Here is a 22,787-nt window from a genome sequence, read left to right on the forward strand (position 1 = left end):
GGCGATAATAATTCGTACTAATTAAAATCGGAAGAAGACCCGAATTTAATAGTTACAATTTCGACTACCAGATGGGGCAATACTTGTATTTACCATTTTTTGATGGCCTACTAAAATATTCAAATTCAAATCAGATAAATCCCGCCAAATGGGAAGTGGACCTTTTTCAGTAGTTCCAACTTAGACTAACTGATTACTTACCAGTTATCAATATACAGGGTGTTTTTTTTATAGTTGACATATACTTAAAACTCGAAAAATAAGTTTAATCGAGGAAAATGCTTGAAATGAAAAATGTTAGTTTCAAAGGTACACATGTTATACAAGTATTGAATTCGATCTAAGTTTTCAGGTTCAATTAAAATTTCTCTCTAATTTATAACTGACAAAGTAAGGTTAGGTTAGAGTGGCTATCCTGGGCTGACAGTGGGACACACTTAGACCATAGGGTCCGTTGTGATAGCGAAAAAGGGTTGGTCCATACCCGGCCACTACTCCATGAACCATTTGGAGCTGTTTAGGAACAGCAGGAGGGCTTTGACGTCGACTAACTTTAGGTCGGAGAGGTCGTCAAAGAGAGGCTGGCTCAAGTAAGTCCATCTCCTCATGACAAGAGCTGAGCAGTGACAGAGAAGTTGAGACATTGTCTCCTCCTCGTCATCACTGTGACAGCGCCTGCAGTAGTCGTGATACACAAAAAACCGCATTGGGTTTCGTCTTACTGCTCACAAAATTGACAGTTCATTGCTTTATTTCTTCGACTAAATTGAAAGTTGATGGACATGAGGCCACTTACTGGGAACACGGGGGCACTAGAATTAATTTCTCATTTGATTTTGCATAAAATGTAAATGAATAAATAAATGATGTTTATAGTAAAAATATTTAAAATGTGTAAAATAAAAATGATTTATGTTTACTTTTGAATGCTTGCTATGACTTTGGGATTGTGTGGGATTGTGTTTAAAATAATCGTATCAATTATTTTAAAACAAAAAGGTGAGACATGCGTCTCTAACACGACAATCGTCTCATAGAGCGTCTTATAAATCACATAGGCGACATCGTTCTGTAAGTTTTAAGATTCTTTGATTCTTCTGCGTTCTGTGTTTTGTTCTTAATTCATTTTTATTATTATTTTTTTTGGAATGTTTATTTTATTAATTTGCAAGAAATAATTAGTTTTTATTTAATTTCGTATCAAATAATTAGTAGATCATTAGACAACCGGTGTGAATACCAATATAAATGAAAATCATCTTCATCGTCTTGCATACCCTTGGTAATCCTTACAGATAATTTGTGAGTAGCTTGTTTTAATAATTCGGCTTATATTCTGATATATATGCGTCCAATATAAGCTCACCTAACGTCTCCATGTCCTTGAAACTACCAGCGTCCAATTACCTGGGTCTCTTCTGTACACTGGGTCGAATTTCACCGGTTTATTCAAGGTCAAGAGACTTCAGACCTTTCTTGTGGGTCGTGTCCGTCTATCCAATCACACAAGCCTTTTCTGTAAACTTGGAGGAAAGAGTCCCGCCCAAGAAAACTAAAAGAAGAAAATTTCGAACAATCGTAATCAACTTGTCCCGGTTTATTCAATGATAAAAGACGCCAGACCTTTTTTGAAAGTCGAGTCCGTCCAATTACCTGGGTATCTTCTGTACACTTCGAGGAACACGTACATTCCAAGAAAACCAGAAGAAAAAATACCCATTAATTCTAATAATTCGAGTAATTCTATGCTTGTGTAACTGAAGTAAAGCAGCGGTTGTCTATTGATATACAAGAAAAAAGTTTTGATTTCCCATTTTCGTTATGCTTAAAATAGTTTTCTTTAAATTTCCCAATATAGTTAAAATGTACCCATATTCAAAAATTTGAAAAAATTCACCGTACAGTCTAAAATTTACGGGAATAATATCATGTAAAAGTATAAGGGTCTTTTTAAAGATGTTTGCTTATAATTTGCTTGGCCGCTTTGCTTATAAACGTATAAAAACTTTAAAATAATACCACAAACAGCGTCTATGTAGGTGGGAAGTGGTTGATTTTTATGGGGATTGCCATTTTTTAACAAATCGAAGCCCTAACTATTCAAATATGCACGATGTCTTGAACAGCGTAAGTAATTCCCATATTTTTATTCTTAAAGTACCGAATCTGTGTTACGAACCATTGTCATGACTGTTTTCCGGCGAATTTTCGATACACTAAAATATGTGCTATCCACAATTCATTCCACCGAATTTTGTTCGACTAAATCAGGGCGCTAAGCTTTACTAAGAAATTATATAGGGTGTCCTTTTTTAAAAGGACATTTGCTTGAAACTCGATAAATAATTTTAATCGAGGAAAATGCTTCAAAGGAAAAATGCAAATTTTAGCTTAAAAAAAACATCCTGTATATCATATTTGTGTTGTATAATATATATTAATGTAAGTACGCCGGAAAACACTTATGAAAACCAATTTTCCTAACACACAACAAACGATCATTATAAACGAATTTCACTGTAAATTTTTTAAAACACCTGTGAATGTTTACAGTGAAGGTGTATGAGGTAATTATTAATAAATACCGACCACTTGACTCAACTGCCAATTTGTCTGTAATTTCATGTTTATAAACAATATTTTTTGGCAAATTGTCTTAAAAGGTCTACTCATATCATCACAAGGCCAAATGTCATCCAACAGAGTTGTATTTTGTCCTTTTTAAATAGATTTAGAACAAGGCGAAATTTACAAAATTTAAAAAACCCCTGAGAAATTTTTCGGATACGGAACCCCATTTGAAACGTATCTTAAAAGCAGTCTCCAAACTGAACCGATTTGAGGATCATTGTTTATTTTGTCATTTTTCATGATAATGAATCCTAAACTTGCACTTGAAACATAGCTAAAAACACTCCCCATTAAATTACCTTTTAAACGAAAATAAAAAAATTCTAAATCGATTTATTCGTTTAGACGCTACGATGCACAGACAGACAGACATAGTTGTCAAACTTATAACACCCCTTTTCGGTTTTCATAAAATGATACGTGTCTGGTTTTTGTCTTTTCCCCTTAATACGACCCTTTCTTTTTCGAATAGATGACGCATTTATTTTAAGTTGATTTAGTTTTTTTGTATTTTTCATTTTAATGTGTGTGTTAGCTTGTAAATAAATTTTGCATGTTTTCTCCAAACAATGCTCCTAATATTATACGAAACAATTTTCATAATAAAATCAATAATTTTCAATTTAATTTGGATTTGGCAGCGTGATGAAACACCAAATGCATTATCTCAAGTGTTCGATCCAAATTCAGATTCAATAACCTTAAACAATATGATACAATCATCAACAATGACTACACCCCCTGTACCTGTACCATCTGTAGCACCCACAGCACCCACAACAACAACCTCATCAACAGAGAATCAACAAGATAGTTTATCAAATAGTGAAAATGGTTCTAGAAAAACAAGTACAGCTAGTGATTATACACCAGACTCAACAATCATCGTACAATCAACAAACACCGCTCAATCATCACCAGAAAATAAAATCAAACGTAGTGAAACAATTGATAATAGTGGTGGGGATATTATGACAGTTGTTGCTGATGAGGAAATTGTAAGCGAATCAATAAATTGTGATAATCGTAATCGTAATGAATCTCTTGATAATAAGACTGATGAGAAGGATAGTGGTGAGCTTGAAATACCACCAAAAGAAACAAATTTAAAAGTACCACAACGAAAAATATCTAGATTTTTAGTTAGTCCTGTATTAGATAAATTAGAAATACCAGAATCTATGCAACAAGCACCTGTTACAACTGATCCCACTCCCACCACCAATCAGAATGATAAACCAACGGGAGATTTACAAGCGCAACAACCGATTTGTGGTCCTGAAACAATTAACACACTGGCACAGTTACAAATCGGTCTGGAAAATATTACACATGTTGGTGTGAAAAAATTGAAAGACGATAACAAAGAATCCGCTGCACAGACGCCAACCGACGATGAAAAACCAATCGATAACTTACAACCGCCTACAAATCTATCAATTAACGCATCTCCGACACCAAGTACATATGCATCAATCCAACCGAATCTTCCATTGATTCCAGAAGGAGTCCAAGTGGAGACGACCGTCGTTAGCAATCAGTTGATTGAGAATGCAATTGATCAACAGACTCATGAAGATGTTGATGAATCAATATCCTCTGAGCAATTTAGTTCAACTGGAACGGGTAGTATGCCACCGTTACGTGTGGATGCGTCTCGTCGTGCCAGCTGTGAATTGGTTTTAGATTCAACGGCGTTGTCTACATGGAATTCATCGTTGAGTAATACTCCCGATTCAACGATATTACCCAATTCATCCGATCAAGCTGCGCTGTTAAATAAAAAAGTATCTGGTCAAACGTCTGAAACAACGTAAGTATCCAGATTCAATTTCCAATACGGAAAAAATATGTTTTTTTTAAAATAATTTTGTTTTTCTCATTTAGAAAAATGGAAACGTTACAAACGTTGCATCGAAGATTATCCCAATTAACTGCACATTCGGACGTGGTGAGTTATCGTTTTTTAATCGACTTCAAACAAGAGAGGTGGGGGGAGGAAATTTTTCGATTTTTCCCGTAGGTTTCAACCGCCTTTTTCTAGCATGTCTAGAAATGCCTTAGAATTTGTATAGATTTAGCTATATATTATATGGGATTTATCCAAAGAGTCCATAATAGACGAAAAATGTAATGCGAACTTTCCTTTTAAATTCTAGATTACATCCGCACAAACGCCACCCACATCGATAACACCGAATTTACCAACCGATGAACAATTATCATCATCAAATCTTCAAACAATATCAGATATTAACGAACAAGAAAATTTACCACCGGAAATCGAAAAATCAGATAATTTAGATTTAAATCTAGCGCCAAAATTAGATGTGGATGAATCTGTAAATGTAAAAGCTACAAATGTTGTACCAATTGTGCCACAATTATCCGATTTAGAGTTACAATTGGCACGCATCAGTAGCACATCAGCATATAAACCAAAAATAGAATTATTACCTCAACCACAAACGACTGTTTCTGGATCTGGATCTGGATCTGGACTTGGTGGTGGTGGTGGTAATTTATTAGATGTTGATCAAACGTCAACGAATGAGAGTTCGGATGTAAAAGTTGTTGAACGTAAAATATCAAGATTTAAAGTAAGTGTGGTCGCTGAACCGGATGTATCACAATTAAATGTGGATCTAAGTAAATATCCAGATAATCCAATAGTTGATCAAACAATTCAGGATCCAGGTGTTAATAATGATCCTGCTCCTAGATCGATGTCTTTAGTGAATCAACAATGTGAACAAACTGGTCCAAATCAGTTTGGAAGTAGTAAGTTATTGGAAGGTGGAGGAAATGATATTAAAATACAGCACGCATCATCTGAGAATAATATTAGTCACATTAAAGCGGATTCATCGTCGTTATCGAACTCGAACACGTTAGAAATACGTAAAGGACGGTTTAGTATCATCACTCATTCGAATCCATCTCAAGAGTTACGTGGCGTCACTAATACTATGCAATGTGAGTTTCGAGGTTTGTTTAATCTTTTGTTTTTTTAATTTGTCTCAATTTCGATGTTGTGTGATGGAAGGGTTAAGGAAGCTTTTTTTGTCCTATCAAATTTTTAGTGAGTAGTATTTTTTTTTGTTTAAATTTTTCCTTTAGTAAATATACTGCCTCTCAGTAAAGATCCCTTCCAGACAGGAGTGGGAGGAGAAACTAGTTAAGCCAAAGGGCGTTGTTTTCTACACTGACGGATCTAAGTTAGAGAAGAAGTTGGGTTGTGGGATCTTTTCTGAAGATCTTGATCATTTCGGCTGCCGGATCACTGTAGTGTGTATCAAGCGGAAGTGATGGCTATTCACGAGGTTTGTGAATGTCTAAGACTGAACACCCTTAGGTGCAGGGACATTACAATCTTCACCGACAGCCAAGCGGCTCTAAAATCCTTCAGCTCAGTCTATCTAACGTCAAAGTTAGCACAGGACTGCCTTATTTAAAACAAATATCCTACCAAGTTACTCACCGCCAACCTGCACTTTTACGTTCAGGAGAATGTTTTTAACGGGATTCTGCAAAAATTTTCTATGCGATAATTAAGCATGCTTAATGAGGAATTTTAGCGGGACTAGTTGTTGTGTGATAATAATTATGTTTGTTTTATTTGAACAGTTACTAATTTACCACCGGTTCACGATACAACAGTTCCACCAAAAGATTTATCATCAACAATTGTGTCCACCATTGAACTCACCTCGTCCACAACTTCACCTCCCCTCAATTTAATGGTAAGTACCAAATTTAATAATTTTTTTTATTTATTTTTTTGGTATATTTTGATTTTGATTAACTTATTTTATTTTTTTGCTAAGTTTTTTTTATTATTTTTTCCTGAATTTGTAATTAACAAAGTTTTTATTTGTTTTTTAATTTATTTTTTTAATGTTGTTATTTTTTTAGTATTTTTGTTGTAATGAAATCCAAAATTATTTTATATAAGACAGACAATCTATGAGTACGTGCGCAGGATCAATGGTTTTTATGAAAATACTATTAGGTCGTAATTAAAAATCTGATTGGTTCCTTGCAAACAATTAAAAACCTTGTTTTGTATCTGAGAGTTAAAAGTGATATTATTTATTCTTTCATACATTATGAATATCGATTGTGTGCATGGAGGGAGGAGGGGACGTGTGGTTAAGAGCCTTGTTATACCATGCATATATGCAATATGCAGGGTATACTAAGTTTAGTCTCAAGTTTGTAACGAAAAAAGATATCAAGCTGAACATTTTACAGCGTACTCAGGATGTAAAAAGTGAGGTCGAATTCATAAATGAGCAACATAGGTCAAAACCCGTTTTGACCTATGGGTCCGTAGAATCCATCTTGTAAACCGTTATAGACTTTCTTTTTGTAATGGTTTGTTTGAGAATTAACTAAACCTAGCCCAATTTTAAAATGGAGGAAGAGAAATAGTGATGATAAATGTTCCTGACGGTCTAAAAACACGTAAAAAATAAGAGATAATTCGATTAACGTAGCAAATTCGATTTATTTATTTAATTAAATTTGTCGATTATTTATGAACGTAGGTTATTATGTTGTCTGACTATTTCTCCAAAAATTTAAATAGGTGTGAACGAAATTGGAACATTGAGAATGATTTTATAAAAATTTAAATAAAATATCATCTTTAACTTTCAAATACCTTTTAACTATCCTACCAGTAGATTTAAAAGAAATAATAATGCTAAAATCACGTAGAGTGTACGCTGCGCTATTAAATTCCATGCAATTAACATTGCTATCAAAGGTCTTGTTATGTCTAAGCTCACAATCAGAGCAATTTAATCTTTTTTTTAAAAAATGTCTTATATAAAATAATTGTATGTCTTGTAATTTAAGCATGAGTCACGTGAAGATAAAAAATACACAAAATTTAAAGCAACATTCCCCAATTTTTATTCCTTGGAGAAAATATGAATGGAGTTATGAAATTCGATCTTTTGAATAAAGCACATAATTGGAAATTGCAAACCCACCAACTGGCGATAATAATTCGTACTAATTTATACAATAAGTGGTCCCCGATTTTAGTAGTTCCAATTTTTTACTACCAGATGGCAATACTTATCATTTTTAAAGACCAATCAAAATATTCAAATTCAAATCAAAACAGAAAGTGCACACGTAATTAGTAGTTCCATTTTAGACTACCAGGTTACTTGCCATTCATCAATATCATTTTCTTCATGTTAAATTAAATTATTTTCATGGAATTCAAATGACATCTTATCTTATTCTTGTATATCATAATCTGGAAAACGGCTCCAACGATTTTCATGAAAATTAGTATGAAGAAGTTTTTTGGGATGAAAAATCTATATAGCTAGATTTAATTTTTAGAAAATGTTGTTTTATCCATGTTTTGAGGAAAAACTGAAACAAACTGAAAAATGTTACTCTTACTGCCATCTATTGGCGAGTAAATGGCGTTGTTAAGTAACACACGTTTAATATTCAGGGGTTTTAGAGGCGAAAAATAGATCTAGCTAAGTTTCATTTTAGGAAAACGTCGTTTTCCCTCGAAAAGTTTTCTCTCGGAAACGGGTCGAACGATTTTCATGAAATTTAGTATGTATCAAGCTAGGTTTTATTTAAAATAAAAACGAGCAAAGCTCGATCATCCAGATACTTTTGATATTGAGTGTTGTTATTGAGGTGACGTCATTTTGAATTATGACGTAACTCCATTCATATTATTTTGGTATTTTAGTAATTTTTATTTATTAATTTAATATTTTATTTTTTTGAGTAGCACACAATCACACACTTAGATATATATTTATTTATTTATTTTTGATATCTCCTTTTTATTGCGTGGTTGGGAATAGCTTTGTTTTTTTTTTTTTTTGTTTTATTTCGAATAGTCACCTGTATACGTATCTACTGACTACATCGATCCATCTAAACATTCTACTAGTTTGATTGTATCAGATTCAGTTGGTACTACTGTTATTACTAATAATATTACTACTTCACTAACAATAACAGTACCACAACAAAAAACACAAAACTTACTAACAATACCATCACAATCACAATCACAACAATCACAGCCAACAATCACATCAAAAACAACGATAACAAACAAAAATAATTTATCAAAAAGTTTAAGTTACTCGGACATATGTGCACAAATCGATCAAATATTACCAATGCGAAGTACTCGAATACGAAATAAAACTCAAGTTACCAATAATACACAAAGTGTTCCAAACGTTTCCGTAATTGGAACAAATATAGAGAATTTATCCAGAAGTTTAAGTAATTTAAATATGGCTCCCTGTCCCTGTACAATCCCACAAAGTCCTCCAATACAATCTTACTCTCTTCCACATTCCCCAATTCCACAAAATCCTCCAATACAATATGTTTCGTACTCTTTACCACAATCTCCGATGGCAACACCTTCGTTAATTATACCAAATTGTGCTTGCGCACTATGTTCAAATACTAATCCATCTCCAAAACCAATAAATCGTTCGAAAAAACGGAAAAATGCGAATAAAATTGAAATATCTTTATCGAAATATTTAGATAAGAAAATTATTAAGAAGAAAATTGAAATATTAGCTAAAACACAATTAGAAAATCGTTTAACGAAGAAATTTTATTGTTCGTTAGACGATTTACGAAAAATTGAGAATAAGATCAATGAACTTAGTTATAAACATGAACAATTAGAAAAAAATCTTTCTAAATCCATAACACCTCCCGTAAAACCAACTCCAACTCCAACACCAACACCAACTCCTCCATCAAAATTAGAACGAAAGAAATCAATATCCGCCCATAATCTAGTAATTTACGATACCGATAATCCTGAAGTGATTTTACATAAATCGATAAAACAACGTTTAAATGATAAATTAAAATCGTTAAAATCGTTTAGTAGCTCATGTCACGATTTTGGGGCATTCAATGATAAATTATTCGATGATAATCGAATTCAAAAAGAAAATTATACGAATGAAATTAAAGAAAAGAAACGTCGAATTGTTGATATAACATTTCAATTACCTCATATGACACGAACGGTTTCCTTAAATGATTTATCAAAGTTAAATTCGTTTCCACCGGAAAATAAGGGTTCGAAATCGTTATCGAGTTTAAACGATTTAAATTTGCTTACTTCGTTCTCGAATTATGATACGTATCATACGATTCACGCGGGAGTTAAAGTTCCTGATCATATTATGAAATGGTCGTTAACAAATTATAAATTAAATCGTAGTAATAGTTATGATAGTTCGAATTCGATATCGATATCGAATTCGAATTGGTTTGTTCATGATGATAAACGGTATAAAAATCATTTGAATCTATGTCATGAGAATTTAATTAACGAAGAATTATCTTCCCCGAAGAAAGGAACGATGACTATTGATCGTATTAAAATACCTTACGTGAAAATAAAACGTAATTTAATAAAACGTCGACAAAAACATTTAAGTTTACCGAAATTTCGACATAACAAAAAAACAGTAGTATCTACAACACTGATACATGATGTAGTAGAAATTTCTTCTTCTCCATCCCGTTTGGATACAAATTATATTCAACACATTCATCACAATGCCCCTAAGATAATTCCTAGGGTAAGATTTTTTCAGATATTTTTTTTTCAATTCTATTTTTTTTCTTATTTTTCAATGGTGGTGGATTTTTTTTTTTGTTAAAAAATATGGCTGTAAATTGCTTAAATATTTCTTAAAGAAAAGGTGGACTGAAAGACTAACGGGTGCAAAACATTAAACTTTAAACTAACAAGTGAAATTTACAAAATTTAAATCACCCCCGACAAATTTTCCGGATACGGAACCCTAAACTCGCACTTGAAATGTGTCTAAAACATCATTCTTCATTAAATTATCTTTTTCCGAAAAACCTTTTCCAAACTGAATCGATTTTGAAGATCATCACTAATTTTTTAGTTTTTTCGGATACGGAACCCTAAACTCATACTTGAAACATAGCTAAGAACACTCTCCGTTAAATTAGCTTTCAAACGAAACAAAAAATATCAAAATCGGTTCATTCGTTTAGGCGCTACAATGTCACAGGCAGACAGGCAGACACACGTACACATAGCGGTCAAACTTATAACACCCCTTTTTTAGTTCGGGGGTTAAAAATATACAATTAAATTAAAATAATCTCAACCGAGTTTTTTTTTGGGAACAAGTCCCCTCCAGACAGGATTGGGATGAGAACTTGTTTAAGCCAAAGGGCTTGGTATTTGATACCTTCGGATCTAAGTTAGAATATTTTCTCTCGATTTACGGCTAACATTTCGGGTGCTGGATCACTGTAGCCCGTATCAATCGAATGTATATGACTGAACACTCTCAAACGCAGCGATAAAATCCTTCAACTCAGGATACATAACCTTAAAGTTAGCACAAGACTACCGTACGTCTTTAAATGAGTATGAGTACGGGGACACAAGGACATTCCAGGAAATTGTGAAGCCGACAACCTTGCTAGAAATGGTACAATGATAAAAATTTCCTGCAAATTAGTAAGTGGGGGTTTTTGGGGCGGAAAATTGATCTAGCTAGATTTCATTTTTAGAAAACGTCGTTTTATCTGTGTTTTCAGGAAAAACTGAAACATTGACTGTAAAATATTACTCTTTTTTTACTCTATTAGCGACGATCAAAAGAAAAAAAAACCTCGATTAGGAAATTCAGTCCAGCTTATTTTAATTAAAATTATAAAATTAAATTTTTTTTTTTGTGGCCACCACCAAAAAAACAATAAATTGTTCAAATGTACTTTTTGTAAATTTTCATCTTGAAATATATTATTTAGCGCGAAACTTAAAAATGCTTATTTTGATTTTAACATTGTAAAAACAGTTCCCAAGCATGAACGTTCAAAATGCATGATTTGTTTTGAACCATTTTAACAATAAATGTGGAATGTTTGTATTGTTTTGGGGGGCATGTATGGTGGTGTATTAGGTGTTGGCATGTTAGCACATTTTTATTTGGTGATAGCAGCATACATTAATTCTAAGTGCCCATAAAATGTGATACCAATGAAATATTTTCTTCCCACTTTGAGTAATATTGTCTATAAATTTAATATGAAGGACTTGGCTTGCCCGTCTATAAGACTCTTCATCCGAAATAAAGAAACCAACCATGTTGAACCTAAGCAAGAAACGAACGTCGGAATTTGTTCCACAATATGGTTGGCTGACTATTTTATTTATAATAGGTTGGCTGATAAGTCCCCGGTCTGACACATAAATGGCGTCGCTAGTATTAAATGCATATTATTTTTATATAGTACCAACCTTCAAATGATTCGTGTCAAAATTTGACGTCTGTAAGTCAATTAGTTTGTGAGATAGAGCGTCTTTTGTGAAGCAACTTTTGTTATTGTGAAAAAAATGGAAAAAAAGGAATTTCGTGTTTTGATAAAATACTGTTTTCTGAAGGGAAAAAATACAGTGGAAGCAAAAACTTGGCTTGATAATGAGTTTCCGGACTCTGTATTTTTTCCCTTCAGAAAACAGTATTTTATCAAAACACGAAATTCCATTTTTTCCATTTTTTTCACAATAACAAAAGTTGCTTCACAAAAGACGCTCTATCTCACAAACTAATTGACTTACAGACGTCAAATTTTGACACGAATCATTTGAAGGTTGGTACTATATAAAAATAATATGCATTTAATACTAGCGACGCCATTTATGTGTCAGACCGGGGACTTATCAGCCAACCTGTTAGTTGACATACAATTAAGTATCTTTAAAAAAATTTCAGATTAAAAAAATTAATTGCATCTTATTTATTTATTGTACATACATTAAGGCTGACTGATCAGCTCTGTTCTTACATTTAACAGACTGACTGTCATAACTGTTATTTATATACAATTTACAATCTTTATAATAATTTTCAGCTTTAGTAAATTAATTTGAATATCACGGTAATCATATCCGTTTTGATAGCATATACGTGATAGGACTGACCGCAGTACACAACTACTATAACCTATTCTCAAATGTAAATTCAGATAATTGGCTCCAGGACTATAAGATATCCATGATCTGAAAACAAAAACAATTAATTTTTTATATTCATAGCAACTAAAATATTAAGCACTTTAAAATATTATTTTTGAATTTGAGTGTCAATTTATTTGTAGCAGTAGTGTACACTGAAAATAAATTAAATATCGTTTTTAGTAAGTTTTTAAATATTGTTTAAGTTTAATTATAATTATTAGTTGTTTAATTTAGTTTTAGTTTAGTTATAAATTACTAAATTTTTAACATTTAAGTCTTAAGATTTAAATTTAATTATTATTTGGGTAATGAGGGGGTCAAATAAAGCCCAACCAATAACCAAAAATGGTTTTATTTTATTTTGTTTGTAAATATTTTCATCTATTTTCGGCTATTGTAAATACAGCTTTAATTACATTTTTAGAAAAATAATTATGTATTTTATTGTCTTCTAAAAATTGAACGATTATTTTTAATAGGATATGTCATTCCTTGTTGAAATTAGGAAGAAAAATCGAAGTATATCTTGAATCTGAGACCGATTGCGTTAATTAACGGATGAATCCGCGTTAGTAAAGCAACCGAATTTTTGCCTGGCAAATTAAATTTACATTTTTTAATTATAAAACTAAATCATTTTAAAATTACAGCCACACTCTTAAATGATTTTCGAAGACAACAAAAATACATAATTGCCATAACAAATTCACGTAGAACTGCTTGTTTATAAGAATAATTTCCTGCAGTTTAGTAAACTAGTAGACACCATAGCGTAAATTTGTGTTTTTTAAAGCCGAAAGAAGTACTTAATAAAACAAAATCGAAATTAGCTACATTCATTAGGGGTTCATGTTCAGGGTTCGGTAGCAAGTAAGGTCGATGCAGAAATTCATAACAAACAATTCATTTTTTTATTTGTTTCAAGAAAAAGTTCTCAAAGAAAACAATGTAGAGATAAATTATCCCAAAACCGCGTGCAGAAGGTCGTTTCAGATCGTTCCGGAACCGGAAAATTCCGTTTCTGAATTTTTTACAATGAAAGAAACCTATTTAAAAAAACTATCCTTCTCCCAAAATTTTCTGAAATTATTATTCAAATCCCTTAGATTTACCCAACTATAATTTTTATAGAAGTCCATGATCTAAAATTTTTGTCTAATTATTAAAACTTACCGTATGTCAGAAAAATGCAAAAAAACCAAAAATTTCGACATTTGACCTTGATTAAATCTTTTAGCGATGTAGGATCGATAGTGATTTTTCAAATTTTATTCGTTAGAGCAGAACTATTGTAAACTTATCACTAGTTTTTTAATTTAACCAAATAATAAATCTTCTGATAGACAAGCAGTTCTTTAGGCCTTAAAACAGGAATACACAACACAAGAATTAATAATCTAAATTTTTTTCGTAGCCACCATCAACAGCAACAGCAGATGTTTTAAATCAAATATCATCGTCGATCAACGTCGATACAACGAGCCCCAATCCCGAACAATTGTTACTACAACGATTAAAAGAGAATCAAACACAAATTGAGCATCCATTAACATTGAATAGCATTCAACAAAAGACAAGTAATATCCATGCTACAACTCTTCCTCATTTATCCTCAGCTGTGATACCTAATTTACCTTCAACTGCGATACCCTTATTCGAAACAAACATAATACCTTTAGCACCTACAACAGTAGTAGTAGTTCCTCCTCCTACAATCACGCCACTAGCTCCACTAGCTCCACTAGCATCCGCATCCGTAGCGATTACATCGATACCAACAATAAACGCGCTTCCAGATAGTAGTAATAATACTGTCATCACAACGGCTACCTTAGACGATGGAGACATTGCGTTGGCACTTAAAGAACTCCTTCAAAGGCAACGTGCTGAATTAGAAGCGTTACATTTAAAACATCAAATGGAGATCGAAATGTTAACGAAAAATATGAGAAAAATACCAACACAACCTCCGTCAACCAACAATCTTACTACAGAGGTTCATCAAACATTTTCTGAAGGAATATCAGGTAATAATAATTAACAATCAAAAGCTTGTGGGGGGGGGGGGAGTTAAGTACTGAAAATCTCTAGCACCTAGATCTATATATCCCGGAGACAATCTTTGCCCCAAATCATTTATAATGGAATCTAATAAGGGTATGTAAATTAATTTCTAAAAGTACCCTTCTATCGATTTTAAACCAAAAATAGTTATCCCAAAAATTATCAGATGGCGGTTTAACAAAAGACTAACTATTTGAAGTGAATCATTGTTTTTTTAAGTCTATGAAGGTGATGAGCATGCCCATATGGGTGGACCCGTCACTGCTCTCTTTTGGAATATGAGGCAAAAACGTCTTCTGATGAAACTATAAAAAAAAGTTGAAGCTAGAGACAACGCAAATGATTTCAAAGTGTTCAAACAACTTTTATTCGAAACATTTGTTCGTAAACTTAATAAATTAGGCGGAACAATGTTTGTAACTTAATGAAATGAACATTGTAATATAAACTGGGGGTTTTTAAGGTCGCTGATTATGCATCTGAAGTCAAAAAGCAACTGAGGATGGTTGCAACCCCATTAATACCTTTGCTAAAATTGACAGAGATAACAAAATTTTTAATTTAAAATTTCACCTCGAAAAACCTGGAAAATCGTCTGTTGGGAGTTTTTGGGGTTGCCGATCATAAATTCGAGGTCAAAAAGCAAAAGAAGATGATTGCAACCCCATTAAAACCACCCCTAGAAGTGACAGTGATAAAAAACTGTTTAAATCAAAATTTCAACTCTAAAATCGTCTCTCGGTGGTTTTTAGGGTTGCTGATCAAGAATTCGAGATCAAAAAGCAACTGAAGATCGTTGCCACCCCATTGTAAACTAGTGTAATGAATTTAAAAATTCAAAAAAACACAGTTATATCAAAGTTTTTCACTTCTATCGACTTATTCTACTTATAACTTTTCTTTTCAGTTAACATGAGATTACATTGTAAAAATGAAGGCCAATAAATTTTGAGGAATTATTAAAAAAAATATTGTTTGATTTCAGATGGTGTAAGTCAAATACCGGTACCTGGTGTAAAAGAACAGTCCCCACCTCCGCATCTATAAAAACACAGACTTTTCATACAAAAAAAAAACAGACATTTTTCGTATCTTTATTGCTAGTTCTAGTAATGTAAAATATATAATATTTATTTATGTAATTAAAATCATTAAAAACAAAAAAACAAAAAAAAAAACTTAAAAATTGGTATCTCTTGTGTACATAGAATAATAATTATTTAAAAAAAAAACAATTTATATACCAAAAAGTGTTTTATCATCTCATCCATCAACTCTCTAATTCTCATTATCAGTTAATCAGTATCACTGTCAGTATATCAGTATCTAATTATTATCAGTATCAGTATCTATTTTATTATTTAAAATTAGCTTACTTACTGCTACAGTGCTAGCTAGCTAGTAAAGCTATCTATCTAATTAATTAATATTCATTATTCAATAACTTACATCAAAACAAATTATTTTTTACTTTTTATTTTAGCAAACTATTGTTTTTTTTTTTTTTAAAAACAAGCGAAAAATTTTGCATTCAGATTTTATCTTTCATTTGTAGTTAGGAAAAATTAGGGGGGGGGGAGATTATTTATTTATTGTAAACTATCGTATCCGGATGTTATACAGAAAAACAAAAGAAAATGTTTTTTACCAAATTTTGATCTGAGGCGTAACTTACCTACTTTTATATTATTTGGTAAAGAACATTTTCATCTTTTTTTCTCAGTTTTGCAGTCAATTATAGAACAGCCTGTATATACAATGAATGTATATCATATACAGCGTGTCTACTAAAGTTGGCTGCATATGGAAAAAAGGTTTACGAAAATAAGTTATTCTTTATAAAAATCTCCTCTTTTCGAAAATATTTACGTTCAGCTATTCAATTTTGACATCGAATGTACAGAGTAGACACAAATTGAAAAAGTTCAATAGGAATATTAATGTTCGTTTAGAAATGTAGACCATTTTGAACAAATAATAAGGGAAACGATTCAAGAAATCACTTCCGAGATATGTAAAAGGTAGATACGTTGAGACAAAAACGAATTGAAGATAACTGGTTAGGAATGTATTGTTAACGATGGACAGGTTTTGACCACTATATTTCTAAATGATTATTAACATTCTTTCAGGAATTCATTCATTATTAACATCATTCATTATTAACATTCAGGAACTTTTTCAGTTTGTGGGACACCCTGTACATTCGATGTCAAACGTGAATGTTAATATTTTCGAAAGCAGAGATTTTTTTATAAAGAATTATTTTTTTTCGTTAACTTTATAATAAAAAAGTTTTCCATAAGTAGCCAACTTAAGGTAGACACGCTGTATATTTCTGATGTACAAGAAAGTGTTACAATTTAAATTAATTTGTAAGAGACCATTTTATTGGAAATTTTATCTATTTTTAGATAAAATTTGGTGTGACAGCTATTATCGTGGTAGAGAAAGGTCTGTCACTCCGATTTTTAATATATAAAGCCAATAAAATTTTACCCTTATCGCGGATTTGTTCGTTGAGTTCTACTTTCGAAATATCTCGGTGTGACAGCTCAAATATTGAGCAAGATACCTGTCACACCTAGTCCATATTGTACCTATTGTTAAATAGTATGGATTCATATGCGAAATTTCGAAATTCGTGTAAGTGAAGTTTTACTGTCAGACTAAAACTCTTGAATTGAATCTGAATGCAATAAAATTGATTTTGTTTTTGAATCTGTTTATAAAAACAAGCTTTTCATTTATAAAATATTTATTCATTAATTGCCATATTTAGTAAGAATTACGTTTTTACAAATAACAAATATGCGAGTTATGAAGCTCTCTTTGTGTTCTGTTTGTATTTGAGAGGGGAGCGCAAGTGCGCACCAAAAAATTGATAGAAATTATTTTCTATGTGAAAACCTAGTCGGAATTATCAACTTGGTATGCATTCAACTTTGATGAAATTTTAAAAAAAATAGTTGATAATTTAATAATTTTTTTTTTTTTGTCCAGTAAGAAAGGTTTTTTAGGGAAAAGTTTCGAAGTTCGTTGGGACCTATCTTTTCGTTAAAATGATTGAAATGTAACGAGTCTTAATGTAAGATGAGCATTTATCTCAGATTATCGTGGTAGATCGTTCTTCCCTGCGCGGCCTTCAAGAATAAACAAATACTTTTCGGTGTGAAAATTTAACATTCATCCTTTAAAACCTTCAACAAGTTCAAATTAGTGAAATATAAAAATAATGGTCTTAAAAATACGCGTTGGATTTGGAATGCTGTCTAGAAAAATGTACCAGAAGCGAGGAAATTTCCAATAATAAATCCCCACTCCTACTATTTATAACTTGTATTTAACGATAAAAACCTAGACATAATAAGCATGAAAATGAGAGGTGAATCATGGAATTTGATAAAGGAATAAGGAAGATAAGGATAGGACAGAAAAGAACTTGCTAGAGTAATATGATTTCACCAATTTGAACTAGTTGACTAGACTATACATATTTTTTAATAAATTTGAATTTAAAAAAAATTATAGGATTGTTTATTTTAAATTTTGAAGAGCATTTTGATACTTAAATATTCGACTCGCTTTTATTTATTTTTTATTTTTTTGTCCCATAATTAAAGAGTTTTTCATTAAGAGTGTCCTTTAAATTTAAAGTAATTAAATAGTATATGAGATCAACCTATCGTGTGTATCTGTCACTTTTTAGTATTGCATGTGTATAACTTGTATACTTGTGTGCTGTCGACAAAGCATCTATTGTTTGAAATTGACAATAACCTAACGGACACAACACACTATGTAGTAGTTGTTCCCACCGATACAGAATGACTCAATAGTTACTCTACCAATGTACACTCTTTCACAAAAAAATTGCATGGATTTATATAGAGATATATGTAAATTCGTGCGTTTTTTGTGACACAGAGATACCTCGTACTTTTACGGGTTATCATATGTATGATGTATTTAACACAACAAGTGAAATTTACAAAATTTAAACAACCCCCGCTAAATTTTTCGGGTACAAAATCCCAAACTCTCACTTGAAACATATCTAAGAACACTGTTATATTACCTTTTTCCGTACAGCCTTTTCCAAACTGAGCCAATTTTGAAGACTATCGCAAATTTTTTAGTTGGTGAAAACTCGTACTTGAAATATAGCTAAGAATACTCCATTAAATTACCTTTCGAACGAAACAAAAGAAATAAAATCGGTTCATCCGTTTAGGTACTACGATGCCACAGACAGACACACACACACATAGCGGTCAAACTTATAGCACCCCTTTTTTTTAGTTTAGGGGTTAATAAATTTGAATTTACGGACACTCTTAATAAAAAACGCTATATTTTTGTTAAAAAAAAAAAATTCCTAAAATAATTGGTTGGAAAGGAGAATTAAAATAATAATAAATGAATAAAGAATTTCTGATAATTGTGGTAATAAAAAAAAAAAAATTGTCATAGCAAAAGACTGAACTCTATTAAGATAGGTTTAACTTTAAAAAAAAAAAAAAGAATTCATTTTGATTTTGTGTCAAAATAATTTTGAGTTCTTAGTGTTTTTTTTCATCGTTTTTAATTAAAATGTAATTGTATTATTTGTAGATAAAATGAAATTAAAAAAAAAAATAAAAATAAAACTATTTAATTAAATTTTAATAAATATTGTAATTATTTTATGAATTATTTGCTAAGTTTAATAAACAATTATATTTTCAATGTTTTGTAAAATTGCATATCTATTAAATTAAATCAAATTTGATTAAAACCTGCTTAATAATTAAGTAAAATTGATTATATTAGAGAAATAAAACTGTTGTTAAAAAAACAAAGAAGTTTTTTTTTATATATTTTTATTACCTCAGATAGTCAAGCCGCACTTCGAGTGCTTGAGGCGTCAAGATTCCGAACAATGGTAGTTTATGAATTTTTCGAGGAACTTAATAACAAACAGAGTATGATATAATTAAGCTATCAAATTCTGTTACTGACCAGCTCTTTGATCTTTTGTGTTACTGCCCAGCTCTTGCCACGAGGAGATGGACTCACTTGAGCCAGCCTTTCTTTGATGATCTCTCCGACCTGAATTCCGTTGAAAGTCTGTCAAAGCCCTCCTGCTGTTCTTAAACAGCTACGAATGGTTCATGGAGTAGTGGCCGGGGATGAGCCAACCTTTTTTGAGTATCACAATGGACTCTATGGTCTAAGTGTGTCCCACCCCAGGACAGGCACTCGAAACCTAATCTAATCTAACCTTGACAGTCAGGTAAAAATGGGTGTATGTGAAGCTAATAAAAGTGATGTTAAATAAAAATACACAAAAGTTTTTTTAACATTTCATTTGATCTTTATTTTTAAATTCTAAACATTCAAATATTTTCACTTTTGATTTTTCATAGTCTTTTTTTTATTAAAATAATGAATTAAAATGATTAGATTTAAGCATTATTTACAAGGCCTACATGTCATTATTAAATTAGTCAATTAGTCCTTTAAGCTTACTTACTTAGCAGCTTAGCACAACTACTACACCAATTTTTTTTATTTTTCAATTTAAACGTAAAAGTCAGAGGTATTTCATTCTTTTTATGTATTTTAAACTACATCCGAATATAAAATTAAATTTATGATGTATCAGTTACTTCGTTTTTATTCAAGCGACAACAGTGTGATAAATTTATCGCCCCATTGCTCGACCACTGAGTCGGTTAAAGGGTGTTCCAATGAGGATGCCAGTTTTAAATTGTGGACCATTTTTAGAGTCTAAATTTTAATGACGTATTGCAGGTAGAGTGAACGGTACCGGCGAAAAAACATCACGGTGTAGATGATATATTCCTCTCACTCTATCGAGTCCAGGACCATGATTGTTTTGGTAAATGGTCAATGGTAAAAGAAGGCCCGATTCCGGCGTATGCGCATAACGTACAAAATAATTTTGCTCATTAGAAGAACATAGGGTACTGGCAATATAGAAGTATTGCATATATGAATTTGACATTAAAAAAATGGCCGTTCAATAGTAGACAGATGGGGGTTAGGTATTAAGAGAACCATCTTGTGAGGGGGACAAATTGAAAAAGTATCCTGCGATAAGGAGCAAATCATAACTTAAAAACTCACCAAAATAGCGCTAGCGTAGCAACAGGTGTTTTATGTGAACTTTTCTATCCTTTTCTAACAACTTGTTTAGATCTTTATCTTACTCTTATTACTTTGAGCACTTCTTTTCTTTTAAAACTACCAATTTTGCTACAGCAGCAATTTTATCACTTGCTAATGTGGCGTCACCAATTTATGACGCACTCGACTGGCACTTTTTATATACAGAAGTGGTCCTCCTTATTTCTACCCTCCATAGGTAAAACGGAGCGCTACAATACACAACAACGAATTCTCATTGTGAATAATTATTATCAAAATCGTGAGTTTTGCATCCACAGTACACAAAATACGTACAATTATGGGCCCTCGGAATGGTTCAAATGAAACTACTGTGATAAGATTAATGAAAGAATTTAAGCAAACTGGGTCTAGTAAGGTCGTAAAAATAGAAACATGCGGATGTCTTAATTGTTCAACAGAAAATATCGCAGCACTGCGTGCAAATGTTGAGGAAAGTCCAACCACTGTTCAATCGTGTTTCACTAGCCTAGGTCATTTGACTGTGCTGGGTTGAAACTCACTAGAACACTGTTGGTAAATTGGTAAAGGTGATGGAACTCTTGACAGGACACTGTCGACTGAACTACTATCTTCATAACTTAGGGATCTCTAATGATTCCATTTGTAGGGTGATATATGGAGGATGATGAAATCTCCATACATTCTATTTGCCCCCGGTAAAAATCTGCAATGCAAATCCTTGGATTCATCAATCCGAGGAGATTCATCAATCTGGATTATAGCTTTCTTTATCTGGTTAAAATTGCACCTCAAACCCAGAAACCCAACTTTCAGGTGGCAAGTGGTTTTCAAGGAGGGGACAGACGCCTCCTTAGTCCAGGGATCCATTTGTTTTATTATTATAACCGCTTCTGAATCGTTATGGAGTCTGGATATATAGTTTTTAAATATTTTAATGCGACTTTTAAATTCCTCTGATTGTTTATTTAATTTAAGTACATAGGGTCGGTCTTAAAATGAATAAAATATCGTATAGTTTTGCTTCTATCTCATTTCCTAGAAGTTTCTCTGGAACTACACAGTATTACATCAATATTACAAAATTCTACTGCTTTTCTTTTTTCCAAGAGAAATGTAACTAATACCTCTTACTTTTACAGCAACAAAAAACTTTTTTCAAAATATCTATACAATAAAAAAAAATTATAAATATATTACATAGCTAATCAAAAAATTGATAGATTTATTATTTTTAGCTTCTAATTAGCTGCATGAATAATTTTTGAAGTTAACCTTCTATTAACTTCTACATGTTGAAGTTAGTTTACAATTTTTTAACATCATGAAGTTAGTCACCAAACGAAATGTTACTCACAGAAGACAAGGATAGATAGAAGAACAGACACACACATGCTTTTTTGCTATTAATCGCAGAGCCTCACAATGTTCGAGTAATGGAACGGTCGAATAAAAAAGGCTCGTATGATGGAAGACAATTCTTACACGAAGATGCAGCGATATGAGCTTTTGAAACAAAAATTATTCAATCAGCTAAAAACAATAAATCTGCTAATATTCCTTAGAAAAAAAATTATGAATCAAGAACGTATCATCGGTTAATAATAAACAACTTGGAACTTATAAAATCTTGGAACAAGCTACAAGGAAAAAAGCAAAATTGGGTTCCATGACTTAAAATAGGATAACAAAATTTTTGGATACGTTCTTTGAGCTATGTTCACATTCTTTGAACGATTTTCCAGCATTAATCAAACACAGCGACTATACAAGGCGTTTCAAAACTACACGGTACTATTTTACTTGTTATTGACATATTTCAAAGACGAAAAGTGGGAGAGTAAGAAAGTGGTTTAAAATATTAGGTGGGCTAATAAATTCGTAGGTTGGCACA

The 22,787-nt window shown here is 31.9% G+C and overlaps 1 protein-coding gene across 11 annotated transcripts in view; it reads left to right on the plus strand.

Moving 5' to 3' along the window:
* The window catches only part of LOC123290453, a 37,230-nt gene extending 21,425 nt beyond the window's left edge, over positions 1-15,805 (plus strand). For 7 of the 11 annotated variants that reach the window (XM_044870643.1, XM_044870632.1, XM_044870633.1 and 4 more), the window contains 8 exons: positions 1,000-1,071; positions 3,273-4,444; positions 4,519-4,582; positions 4,791-5,619; positions 6,259-6,374; positions 8,520-10,250; positions 14,091-14,703; positions 15,726-15,805. In XM_044870643.1, the coding sequence (XP_044726578.1) occupies positions 1,000-1,071; positions 3,273-4,444; positions 4,519-4,582; positions 4,791-5,619; positions 6,259-6,374; positions 8,520-10,250; positions 14,091-14,703; positions 15,726-15,787 (4,659 nt within the window). In that variant the 3' untranslated portion in view covers positions 15,788-15,805. The remainder of the gene's footprint in view (positions 1-999; positions 1,072-3,272; positions 4,445-4,518; positions 4,583-4,790; positions 5,620-6,258; positions 6,375-8,519; positions 10,251-14,090; positions 14,704-15,725) is intronic. The other 4 variants (XM_044870635.1, XM_044870641.1, XM_044870642.1 and 1 more) reach the window with 4 other exon arrangements.
* Positions 15,806-22,787: the final 6,982 nt, after the last annotated feature.

This window comes from Chrysoperla carnea, chromosome 1 (assembly GCF_905475395.1).
Source record: "Chrysoperla carnea chromosome 1, inChrCarn1.1, whole genome shotgun sequence".
In the NCBI taxonomy this organism is placed as follows: Eukaryota; Metazoa; Arthropoda; class Insecta; order Neuroptera; family Chrysopidae; genus Chrysoperla; species Chrysoperla carnea.